The sequence below is a fragment of the Epinephelus fuscoguttatus genome, linkage group LG7 (assembly GCF_011397635.1).
Source record: "Epinephelus fuscoguttatus linkage group LG7, E.fuscoguttatus.final_Chr_v1".
In the NCBI taxonomy this organism is placed as follows: domain Eukaryota; kingdom Metazoa; phylum Chordata; class Actinopteri; order Perciformes; family Serranidae; genus Epinephelus; species Epinephelus fuscoguttatus.
The window spans coordinates 4,418,419-4,431,582 of NC_064758.1; the positions used below are offsets into that span (position 1 = coordinate 4,418,419).

The 13,164-nt window shown below is 41.1% G+C and overlaps 1 protein-coding gene across 5 annotated transcripts in view; it reads left to right on the forward strand.

Annotated features, from left to right (window-relative positions):
• The window catches only part of rtel1 (regulator of telomere elongation helicase 1), a 90,731-nt gene that overhangs the window by 19,218 nt on the left and 58,349 nt on the right, over window positions 1-13,164 (forward strand). For 3 of the 5 annotated variants that reach the window (XM_049581646.1, XM_049581645.1, XM_049581647.1), the window contains exons 7-8: window positions 2,686-2,770; window positions 4,221-4,286. In XM_049581646.1, the coding sequence (XP_049437603.1) occupies window positions 2,686-2,770; window positions 4,221-4,286 (151 nt within the window). Of the gene's footprint in view, window positions 1-2,685; window positions 2,771-3,077; window positions 3,134-3,325; window positions 3,402-4,220; window positions 4,287-13,164 lie in introns of those variants that run through there. The other 2 variants (XM_049581648.1, XM_049581649.1) reach the window with 2 other exon arrangements.

Here is a 13,164-nt window from a genome sequence, read left to right on the forward strand (position 1 = left end):
GATTTTATGTAAATAAATGTTAACGTGTGTGCCTGTGAACGTGATTACTTCTCCTGTAGTGTTCCTGTAGTTTGTTGACATCACGCCCACAAGTTATTCTGGTGTTGTGGTATGGTAGACGTATGGTGGTCAGGTGACCACCCGGCGTGCAGCAGTTACCCAACACAGACACTGAGGTCCTGTTTATACGACAATGATTTCAACTGAAAACCGTAAACTTTAGTTGCGTTTTGGCCGATCGTTTACAGTTTGCAGTTCCTCTGAAAACGGAGACTTTTCGCACATGCGCATTATGGTTCCAGTCACTAGGCATGCCCACCGTCACAACAACAATGCCGAGCTCTGTTTGTGCTGCTCACCCTGTTGATTTGAAGTGAAGTGTTGATCTGTTACTGTAGCAACTCCACCTCGTCGTCCATCCAAAGACAAGACAAAGTTATCTGTGCATGCTTTTGCCATTGTGTCTTCTTTGTTTTGGTTTGTAATCACCGCATTGTAGAGGAAGGCGCTTCAGCGCAGGTGCATGGCGTCATGCCGTGGTGTTGCTTTGCAAATTTACATTGCCACCCATTTGCCTGGCGTGCATACTACAGCGTTTCCAGTAGATTTTGCGTCTCTGTGTGAGCGGGGATTGTTTCAATAACGTCGTCATATAAATGCAGAAGTTTTTTTAAAACGCAAAGGACAGACTTTTCCGTTTTTAGAGAAACCGTTGTTGTCTAAACAGGGCCTGAAGAAGAGCATGAGCACGACCAAGAGCAGGCTGATTTGTTGGCGAAAAAAACGCAACGTCTGTTACATGGGGATTTGGATTCAGGTACGGCGACGTTAAACAGAAAGACGTGTTGTGTAGAAGTTTAAAAGTTAAAGTCGCCACGTCCCGCGGCAACATGACCAATCTATATCAACACTTAAGACAACACAGAGAAAAGTAGGAGGAATGCATGCGAGAGAAAGCCAAGCCGTGTAACATTAAAGACAAAGAGACAACTGAAAGCCGCCAGAGCCTCATAGAACAACATCCAAGCACAGTTACGCATACTGAAAAAGAAAGAAGGAAGGTGCTCTTCAGTGAAGTAGGTGAATTGATATTGAACAAAAAACCAAGGAAGTCTTGCTGTTTGTAAAAAAAAAAAAAAAAAAAAAAATGCAGACAACCAAGGAAAAAAAACTGAGGCACTCCGTCTTCAGGTAAAAATATATATAAAGTAACCTTTATTACAGCAAAGGCAACAAGACAGACCTACGCGTATCGGTTAACAGTTACGCATATATTTGTAAGTGTCATGGGGAAATCACAGACTCCATAACAAACTATATAATAACAAATTAGAAATTGAGCAATTTTGCTCGGTTTCGGCCCACTTGACACGCTGCTGTGTTGTGCTATGGCTTGCTGGAATTTGTCATTTACGTGACAACACCTGAACGCAACACAGGCTCCCTCCGCTGTAGGTACAGTCTCGTGCTGTGCTGCTGTGTGAGCAGCGTGTTTGACTGTGCCCAGTCTGTTCATGGTTATTTACACTGTCCATAGCAATAACTATGTCAGGTCAGGTCAGTGCCCCCCTAATATAATGTAGGGGAAACACTGAATCAAGCAAGAAGACTAATGATGCCATTTTTTTATTACATTGTAATCGCAAATCACAATATTATCCACTCAAATCGCAAATGCACATTTTTATCAAATTGTGCAGCACTACTAAAATGTTGTCAGAAACATGTTTTAGCTTACAGTAACACTGTAGTATAAGATCATTTGATACCAGCCAGCCGCCTTTGTGTCAAACAAACGAGCTACATTACATCACCCACCAGTGGGAGCATAAATGGTGCGTTCGTTTTGTACTCGGAGGTCGGAAATTCCCAGTTCCCAGTCGGAAGTTTAAACTCAAATGCACCTTGAGATCGGATTTCCAACTCGGAAACTTGGAGCAACTGCATCAACCCCAAATTACAAATTCAAGATGGCTGCTGGTCTCATACATGGTGAGTAAACACTCTGCTAAAGTACTGTTTATAGCAATTTTATCTTATTTGTTTTACATTAGGTCAGTCTCATCTGCGGCTTTCATCAGTTGGAGTGCATGATGGTTTTGAAACTGTCTATACTCTGAAAGTGCAAGGGCAACAAAGGCTTTCTTGCAGGCGTCCATGTTTTTTTCCGACTTGTCCACCGTTGTCAACTAGAATGCAAAATCTATTGTCAACCCGGAGGTGACGCCATTCCTACTTCCGACCTCTGTGTACAAAACGAACGCATTGTTATTAGTCTGGTGTGCTGCAGTGCCTTCTGGTAGTTGTAGGTTTTCTACCTCTTGAGCAAAAGCAAACGCCACAGTCCTTTTTCTCCATTTTCTTTGATCATGTAGCAACTCCTCAAAAGTACTTTCTTCTACTTTATTCTACGCAGACAGCCCACTTTTATCAAAAGACCATCTTTCCAGCTTTCCCAGCTCTTTCCACCACCTGAATCCAGTCACAAACACACATCGACTTTGGACTGATAATATTTTAACTTATTTTATTTTATGTCTATTTTAATACCGCTGTATTATTCTTGATAAGGGGAAGTGTGGTTGTTGTGTTTCAGTTGAATTTGCCTTCAGGTATGCATAAAGTTCTTTCTATCTATTCTACTCTATCTTGAACTTTCAATTGAAAGTTGAACTTTTTCTGCAGGGTCTGTCCTTACTACCTCTCCCGTTCCTTGAAGCAGCAAGCAGATGTCATTTTTATGCCATACAACTACCTGCTGGATCCGAAGGTGAGCTGACTCACAGAGACAAAGCTTATTTTCTGCTTTATTACTTTGAGGCTGGGCAATAATCTGACTCTGAATCTGCATTGAGTGATCAGCTCCCAGTCTGTCTGTAAGCGACAGATCCCTCTCACTCACTACGGTGTGCTGGGAAATTAAATCAATAAATGCAAACACTTTATCGCTTCCATTTCTCCCGCTGGTGCTGACATGAAAGACTGTAAATGTCTGCTGTCAGTGAGCCTGGTGAAGGCAGTTTTGGCCAGCTGTAAATACGTATGTGTGTAAAATGGGCCGAATGCTGTCCTTTCAGTTCCCCAGGAGCTGCTGCTGAACGGCTGCTTCTGTGGACAGAGACACTGAATGCAGGTCAGAGTTGGTGTGGATTTAAAACTCCTATGACATAGAACTGCACAGTTTATCGAATTGTAATCACAATCATGATTTTGGCTTCCCACAGTTATATGAACACTTGCAACTGCGAAATTGATGTTTAAAATCTGTGCTCTGTTCATAGAAAACTCCGCTGCACATCTAATCAAGCGTTTTCTAACCTAACAGCCAGCCCCCACTCTGGGGATCTGTCCTCTGCACCTGCACCCTGCAATGGCAGCCTGTGAAATATTAGGACTGGATGGTATATCGATTTTTTACAATATATCGATGTATTTTCAAGCAAGATATAGATTTAGACAATACCATTTATATCGATATAGGTTGAAGTTGTGTCACATAACGCATACCAGTGATTATCTCTTCTCTCACACTCTCCGCACAGCTGCGCCCTTAACACTCACTCCCAAGTTCCCATGCAACACTAAGAGAGACACAGAGCTACTCCTCTGTTTAATCTGTCTGTTCATTAGTCTACAGTGTGACACTGGTCTATATGTTCCACTGCTACACTAAATCAGTCTGTGAGATGAATGAAGGTACTGCAGTAACGCACGTACAATACTGTGGGCCTTTTCCTCTGTAACTTTTAGCTGCGTCCAGTCAAGCCACATTGCGCTGATTTGTGTTTCTGTTATCAGTTTAGCTGTGCAGTGCCACACCGAGCTGTGCATCTACTCCTTCTCTGGAGTAGGTTCAAAAGCCAGGCCATCAGGACTCAAGCGGGTAGCGGTGGCGTCTAGCTGACCGCAGCCAGTGAAAGAAAAGTGAAAGTAGTGCTCTGTTGATTTAGTTTTGGGTAAAAGTTTTGGAACAATTGTATTTATGTTTTGCTTCTAGGGGATGCACTGAATTCGGGCGAAGAAAACCTTTTATTTCAGGTTTATTTCAATCCAAAGATTAGAACATTAGCAGGAATTTAGCACAAAATAGAAGTGAAAGCAGTGCTCTGTTTTTGATTTAAATGGAGAGAGAGAGAGAGAGGGAGGGAGGGAGAGAATTTGCCCTCATATTACATATCCAAATAAATTCTGGTATTTTGTTCTTTCCCTTTGTTCCACAGAGCCGCAGAGCGCACAATATTGAGCTAAACAGAGCTGTGGTCATCTTTGATGAAGCTCACAATGTGGTAAGACTCTGTCCTGGACATAGTTTTTACAAGATATTTAATACTCAGATATTTAATACTCTATTGTTTCTAAAACTAGGCCCAGTGAGTGACCCTGACCTAGGGAACCCACTGGTTGTTCTAGTTGTTACTGGTTGATGCAAGTTAAATTGTGGTTACTCTATGTAGTGTTGCTGTAATTTGATCAAATTAAATAGTTGTTTTGACAGCTTTAAAGGTCTAGTGTGTAGGATTTAGTGGCATCTACCAGTGCAATTGCAGATTGCAGCCAACTGAAAAGTTCCTGTGTGCCAAGCATGTAGGAGAACTATGGTGGCTAACATGAAAACATAAATGGCCTTAGCTAGAGTCTGTGTTTGATTGTCCATTCTGGGCTACTGTAGAAACAACATGGCTGACTCTGTGGGAGAGAGGACCCACTCCACATGTAGATGTATACAGCTCATTCTGTAATAATGAAAACACAATAATTATTAGTTTCAGGTGATTTTACATTAAAGAAAACATAGTTATGAATATTATATTTCATGTCTGCCAATATGGCGCCCTAAATCCTACACACTGGATCCTTAACATGTCTTTGTACTTGCAGCGTGATTAATCCTACAAATGGAAAACAGCACAAACTTTCAGACAGTCCTAAAGACATTCTTGCGCTCAGCACAGCTGTGCACACGGAAGGTGACATAAGTTGTGAGAAGAATGGGGGGGGGAGGAGAGCTGAAGGACAAATTCAAACCCTGCATACTTTCTCACCTCCACAAGCATAGAGTCTCATTTATAGCCATTGTGTTTGCACAAAACATGGCCTTCCCACACAAAAGTTGTGTTCTTCAAAACAAACTTGATGGGAGAATGTGAGCACCTGTAGGGAAGCTCTGACCCATGTGTATGAACATTTTGAAGACGGGAGAAATTGGCGACGCAGATTTTTTTATCTTAAATTAAAAAAATTAAATTTCAGTTGTTACTTTTAGATCCAATTCATCAGAAACATTCACACTAGAAGTGTTATTTGTACTTGTGCTAGTGAGCCATAACTTTTCCATAATCACCTTTGATTGTAAAAAATTATAAACAAACTCAAATCTCACATTAAATTCTGTTAAATATTTCATCAGCTCTGTCTAACTATCGCATTCCCACCCCCAGAGCACAGAGAGGGAGAGACTGTGTGCTGCTGACACTGGTGGTCAACTGTGGAGTGCACGACAGCTGTTGAATTGCACACATCATATAGCATTAAAGAGTTGCAGAACACAGCAACAGTAGTTTTTGATATTATCTTCTGATACTGGGCATGTATTGCCAAGTATGATTTTAGTTTTCATGTAGTTTTTCGGTGTAACATTGTTGCAATGAACACGACTTTGTTGTCACCGGAGACACCATGGTGCTGCCACTCATACTCTATCTTGAGCAGTCCGTTCAACTGGCACATCTTCACCATCTACACATGTAGACTGCGTAAATTAACAAAGTCTGGAAATAAAGCCAGTGACACCTCTCAGACAGTTTATAAACTTGATATCCTCATTAGTCCTAATCACAATGCAGGCCAATTTCACCACAACAAAACTTAAATAAATACAGTGTTTCCCACATAATTGCAATCTATGGGTGGAGCGGGTCAGTAAATACAGCGCAGGTGGAATCCCTCTTTTTATGCCTCCCTGCCAGTGACAGCTGTTGCCGGAGGCATTATGTTTTTGGGTTGTCTGCCCATATGTCCATATGGTGGTCCATACATTCATATGTATATACATCCATCCCATTCTTATGAATGCAAAATCTCAAGAATGCCCTAAATATATTTCAGTGGTCAAAATATAATAAGTGATGCCATTTTATAGCCAAAAGGTCAGCTTCATTGTGACATCATTATTTTCTGCATAAAACACTTCTCTCGCCATTATTCAGCATCATATCACAGGAACAGAAGGGGAGACATTTGGTCAGACACTGAATCAGTGACATTAATCTTGGTTTTCCACTTTGATTGTATAGATATTCTGTGCTGCGGGGGAAAGATGTTTATGAAGCATCTATGTTTTCACAGACTTGGATGTAAACTCTTAACTGGTGCAAGACAAGGGCATAGTAACTTAAAATTCCTGCAGCAGCAGTTTGTAGAGTTTTGAGTTGTGGGATGGATAATTGATCAGTCGATCTGATTAGACTGATGAATGAGAGGAGCAGCTGTTTGTGAGTGAAAGCAAACTTTAGACCCAGCAAAGTTTCACTTTCACTGCAGCTGGCGTTCTGCTGCTCCAAATGTGCCCTCCGTCCATTAGAGTACCAAACGGTATATACCGTATCTCACATAAGTGAGTACACGCCTCCCATTTTACCAAATATTTCATTATATCTTTTCATGGGACAACACTATAGAAATGACACTTTGATATGTATGTATGTATCCAGCCCTAAACTCACCTGTGCACCTGTGGGGCATCCTCAAGCTGAAGATGGGGTAGCGCAAGGTGTCTTCACATCCATCTGCTCCATGATGTCATCATGGACGAGTGGGAGAGGATTCCTGAAGCAACCTGTGAGCTCTGGTGAATTCCATGCTCAAAAGGGTTAAGGCAGTGCTAGATAATAATGGCTGGCACACAAATATTGACACTTTAGGCACAATTTGGACATGTTCACTGTGGGGTGTACTCACTTATGTTGCCAGCTGTTTAGATGTTGATGGCTGTGTATTGAGTAATTTTCAGAGGAAGGTAAATCTATACTACTATACAAGCTGTACACTGACTACTTTAAGTTATATCAAAGTGTCATGTCTATAGTGTTGTCCCATGAAAAGATATAATGAAATATTTGCAAAAATGGGAGGGGTGTACTCAATTATGTGAGATACTGTATATTCCATCGCTGCACCCAATAAAAGGTTCAGCACCAAAAATAGAAAATCAAACATCATGGTTGCCTGCCTCAAATAAATTAATATGAAGGGAGCCCTGAAATAAATTAGTGCTGCACGATTAATCTAATCGCAATCGCGATGTCAGGCTGTGCAATTACATAACCGCATAAAAAGCTGCGATTTGTGATTTAATGTAAATAAATGTTAACGTATGTGCCTGTGAACGTGACTGCCTCTCTCACAGTGTGTGGAGTTTGTTGACATCACGGCCACAAGCTATCCTGGTGTGTGCGGCACATATGGTCACGTGACTACCCAGCGTGCAGCACTGACCAAGATGGACGCAGAGGAAGAAAATGTGCACGACCAAGAAGAATCAGAGTTGGTGGTGAAAAAAAAAAACACCATGTCAATTATATGGCGATACTTTGGCTTCAGGTATGGCGACACTGACCAAAAAGACGTGCTATGTAGAACTTGCAACGGTAAAGTCGCCACGTCCTGTGGCAATGCTAACAATCTGTATCAACATTTGAGACAGTACAGAGAAAAGTACAAAGAGTGCATGCAAGAGAAAGCCAAGCCAGGAAATGCTAAAGACAAAGATGACGTTACATCTGAAAGCCTCCTCATGAAACAACAAAGCACAATTAAGAATATATTTGCAAGTGTCACACCATATGAAAAGACCTTGAAGAGACAGAGGGAAATCACAGACTCTTATTACAAACTATTTGGCACAAGACATGGTGCCGATATACAAGGAGGGGTTTGGGAAAATGGTCCGCACACTGGACAGAAGCAGGGGTTAAAGTTTAAAGTGCTCTGCAGTGTGAGCATTTCACTCACATTTGTCCCTAAAAAAATATATATATATATATATGTGCGAACCGGGAAAATGATTTAGGTGCACAGTGTGCAAGTAAACACAACCTACTGTTCACCATAATCGGCATCAGACGTTCTTTCATCAATAACCGATCAAATAAATGTATTTTAAAACTCGCTCCATCAAGTGCGACAATTTTGCAAACAGCCTAAATGATTCAGCTTCTAAAAATGAATAGCACCAAGGCAAAAAAGAGATGTAGGAGCTATAAGTCAAAAAGTCTGGTAACCACTGAAAGTGGAAAGATTTATAAACTCATTATGCTATAAAAGTTTAATCCGAAAAGTAACAACTAAAGCTATAATCTTTTTGTTCGTTTTGATAATAAACACGTTGCTTTGCAACACATACATTTCTATTTCTTCATTTTGTGACCACAATACCAAGCCCCCCACTCCGGAAAAGATTTCAGATTTCAGGCACACAAATTTTTCATGCTCCACATTTCAGGCACAACATTTTTTCTTGCTTTAACCCCTGCAGAAGGTATCAGCTACCCTCGCGGAACTTTTTCTCTCATGTTGTACGCCATCTATTGCACGTCTGTCCGTCCTGGAAGAAGGATCCCTCCTCAGTTGCTCTTCCTGAGGTTTCTACCGTTTTTTTCCCCCGTTTAAGGTTTTGGTTTTTTTTTTGCAGAGTTTTTCCTTATCCGCTGTGAGGGTGAATTGATTTGAATGTTGCTGTCCCCAAGCTCTACAACCAACGCCATAGTAAAGTTCAAGTAGAAATAGCTACAGTGCAGTTCTACACAACCGGACCTGTGGTCAAGCAGGACCGCGGAGCCTTATTTAAGTCCGATAGTTCACTTTGTCGACGATGATTTTGAGCTTAAAAACCGCTGCCTACAAACATCTTACTTCCCCCAAGACCACACTGGAGAAAACATTGCGTCGGGCCTGAGGGAGGCTTTGGCAGCGTGGGACCTGTGTGAGGAGCGTCAGGTTACCATCACTACAGACAACGCTACTAACATCATCAAGGCGGTGCAGCTTAATAACTGGCAAAGAGTCCATTGTTTTGGCCATAGGCTTCATCTTGCAATTGGTGAGTTAATTATTTTACATTACTTTGCTTATCTGCCATGTTTGCTGTTTCTATAATTTATCTGTATGTTGTTATAACTAGTATTATTTGACCAAATTGAAACTGCATTATCAAGCCTCCATAGTCTCAAACAGCTCTTTGGCCACCAGTAATTATCTTTCTTTAAATGTGTTTGCTATTTGTGTTAATGTGTTCCTTTAAAAAAAAATATATATATATATTTTTTTTAATACAAAATGAACCAAAATTCTGTTGGGTTAAGATTGCTCCCAAATCCAAACTGTTAGACTAGACAAAAACAATTAAAACATAAAGCGAAATGAAATAAAACTAAAATATTTCAGGTATAAAAAAGCAAACATTTAAAAAATGATCCCTGTGCTCTCTACTTTCTGAAAGTCAAATTATTTAAGACAAACTTTTACAAAAAGCACAAACATATCTGACAGAGGCTGTTTTATACTGTACACACAAATTAACACACTGATTTAAATACAACAACCTTTATGACTATATAAGCCTCTAAGTTGTTTCAGATAATACAACATGGTTTTTGAAATATTTAGAGGATAAAAAAACTTCATGGGTGTCTTTTTCACTCCTCTCTTTCACAGAAAATGCTGTGAAAGGTGAAGCTCGCCGCACCAACAGGGCTATTGGGATATGCAGGAAGCTTGTGGGCCACTTTTCTCACAGCTGGAAGAAAAGAGAAGCCTTGAGGGAGGCACAGAGGGAGCTCAGCCTTCCACAACATGCCATGGTGACAGACTGCCAGACACAATGGGGATCCACACAGAAAATAGGCCCGTTTCCACCACAGGAACTTCGGGGTCATTTTACGGGGTTGGGGCCGTTGGTGCGTGTCTCCACCGCAGGAACCACCCCCGAAGGACAGAGTTCCGGAACTTTTACAGGGGCTAAACAAGTCTCTGCCTCTGATTGGATATACTCAAGGAGGGATGTGACGTCAACAGAAAGCAACAAAACAGCCGGCATTTTTAAAACTCAGCAGACGAGGATTAGCTTGTTCATATAGCTTTCGCCGCCATGTAAAAAAAACTCACTAAACGGTCCGTGAAAAAAATATTCTTTCCAGCGGATATCTTAGTTACAACATGATTGAGCTAGCAAAGCAGTTTTGTGTTTATGTGTGGTATTTATTCAGTTTTGGGAAATCACGATGTCTAGAAAGCATCAGTGGCTGCAGCTGACAGGGACAGCTAACAGCAGCAGCAAAGCTAACATCAGGACGTCATCTGTTAAAAGCCTCCTGTTGTCGGATACAACATGAAATTACTCCAGTTAACTCAATCATGTTGTAACTAAGACATCCGCTGGAAAAAATATTTTTTTCACGGGCCATTTAGTGAGTTATTACAGACGCCGCTATCGGCTAATGGCGTCCCTACATCGCCCCGGTCAAAATGGTCGCGCAACGATTACGTCACATCCAGAGGCAGCCCGTAACTTTACAGGAACCTTCCTCGTACTCCGCTCAGTGGAGACACGGCGGTTGAGAGGGCCGAACGAGAGGATGTTCCTGTAGTAATTCCTGCCCCCCAAATAGTACCAGGAACTTCTTCAGTGGAAACGGGCCTAATGATAGCAAGAGTCCTGGAACAACAACGTGCTTTGACCAAGGTTCTCTCTACAGACCGCAAAACGCGACAGCTACTGCCCTCATGGCAAGACCTGGACGTCCTGGAATCTGTAAACAAGGCTCTCAGCCCACTCCAAGACTTCACCAATGCTTTGTCAGCTGAACAGTACGTAAGCATATCATACCTGAAACCTGTTCTCCATCTTCTGAACACCTCAGTACTGGCTGAAAGCAAAAATCCTCAGCTACCTCAATGAAAAATATCAAGCCACACAGGACCTGCTGAACATCACAACATTCCTTGACCCCAGGTTCCGAACAAAATACATATGTACAGAAGAGATGAAGACCATAAAGGAACGAGTGATCTCTGAGGTGATCAGTTATTATTTTCTCTTATGCTGGCATCATTTTTTTTTTCTTTTTTTGAGTATATTGACCAGTTCTATCATGTAGTGTGACTGTTAAACTCTTTCTGCGAAGCTCCTAGAGAGTTTGATGTATTTTAAATGGTGTTATATAAATTCAATTCTTCTTTTTGTAAATATTACAGGTGATGGCAGTTCAGCAGCAGCCTGAAGTGCAGCGCACCATAGCAATGGAGGAGGATAGCTTGGATGTGGACAGTCCACCTACAGCTAAAGCCAAGAAGAAAACTTTAGCCAGTTTGTTCCAGAACAGCATGCACACGCCAACAACAGCATCAGCATCAACCACCTTTGATCCCATGGCACAGTGTAGTGAAGAAGTGGCTACTGAACTCAATACATACACTTACATTCCCTGTTGGCCATGAGGAAGATCCGTTGAAATGGTGGAAGTGCCACAAAATAAATTTCCCTTTGCTGTCCAGACTAGCTCAGAAATATCTATGCATACATGCAACAAGCTCTGCGTCAGAAAGAGCTTTTAGCACGAGCGGTAATGTTGTATCAGCCCATCGGTCCTGTCTGAAACCAGACAAGGTGGATATGTTGTTTTTTTTTTGTCAGAGAACCTCAGAAGAGGTGGTAGCTGGAACCTTTTAGAAAGAGGATATGGAAGTACTATTTGATAATAAGAAAGTACAGTGGTAACATTTTTATTGGTTTGGGTGTGATTGACTGAACTACCCAAAGCATCCATTTTATTTTATATCCAGTGTAATCTTTAGAGGAAGTTGTAGTAGGCTACAAAAAAGTATACCCCGTTTTAGAAGTTAACCACTGATTTTTATGTTAAACCCCTCTGAAATGTCCTTTTTTGAGCATTCAAAATGTCTTATTTAATGAATATTTTGTATTCTCATATTTGTTGTTGTAGTTGTACTTAATGTTTAGAGAAATGTCTCCAGAAAGGCCTTCAAGTTGTAACAAAGTGCCACAGCCAGTTGCACTTTAAAGGACTGCCTTTGTTGTATTGAGAGACGGGCACTGTCTCTGTTTGTTTATTTGTTTACTGCACTTTTTTTTTTTTATTAGATAACAATACTTGAAAGATTTACCAAAATGCCTGCAGAAAAGCTGTTAACTTCCTCTGTACATTGTAGAAATGTCTTTATTCTTTTTTACAGTGCTGTACAATCTTTTTCATTTTTGTATTAAGTACTACTTAAACAGTTACAGTTTACAAAATGCCTGCAGAAAGGCCTTTAAGTTTACAATAATGTCAATATTTGCACTTAGCCGAAATACCTTTATTTTCAAAAAAGAAAGAACTTTTATTTATTCGAAAATATTATTTGGAGAACAGTACTGTAAAAAATTTCAGTTTTGTAATTTCATTCATTCATTCATTGATTCATCTTCTAACCGCTTCATCCTCTTGGGGGTCACGGGGGGGCTGGAGCCTATCCCAGCTGACATCGGGCGAGAGGCAGGGTACACCCTGGACAGGTCACCAGACTATCGCAGGGCTGACACATAGAGACAGACAACCATTCACACTCACATTCACACCTATGGACAATTTAGAGTTATCAATTAACCTAGTCCCCAATCTGCATGTCTTTGGACTGTGGGAGGAAGCTGGAGTGCCGGGAGAGAACCCACGCTGACACGGGGAGAACATGCAAACTCCACACAGAGGGGCTCCCACACCTGGGAACACCTCTTGCTGTGAGGCGACAGTGCTAACCACCACACCACCGTGCTGCTGTTTTGTAATTTTATGCTGCTAAATATTTGTATGTTCTGGTTGGGAAATAAACACTCCAAAACTATCATTATTCTCTGCATTTTCCTTCATAATCAAGCAATCACAAATTACAATATTGTCCACTAAAATCGCACATTTTCATCAAATCGTGCAGCACTAAAATAAATAAGTAGTGTTCTCCTACCGTACTTCCATTTTTAAATGATATCCCGTGGTGGTGGATACCACTGATTGGATTGATCACTTCAGTAAGGTGTGAAGAAATCAGTCTGATGCTGTAAACATAAAAATACTGCGGTGACACTCGGCCATTGCCATGATTCACAGTAAA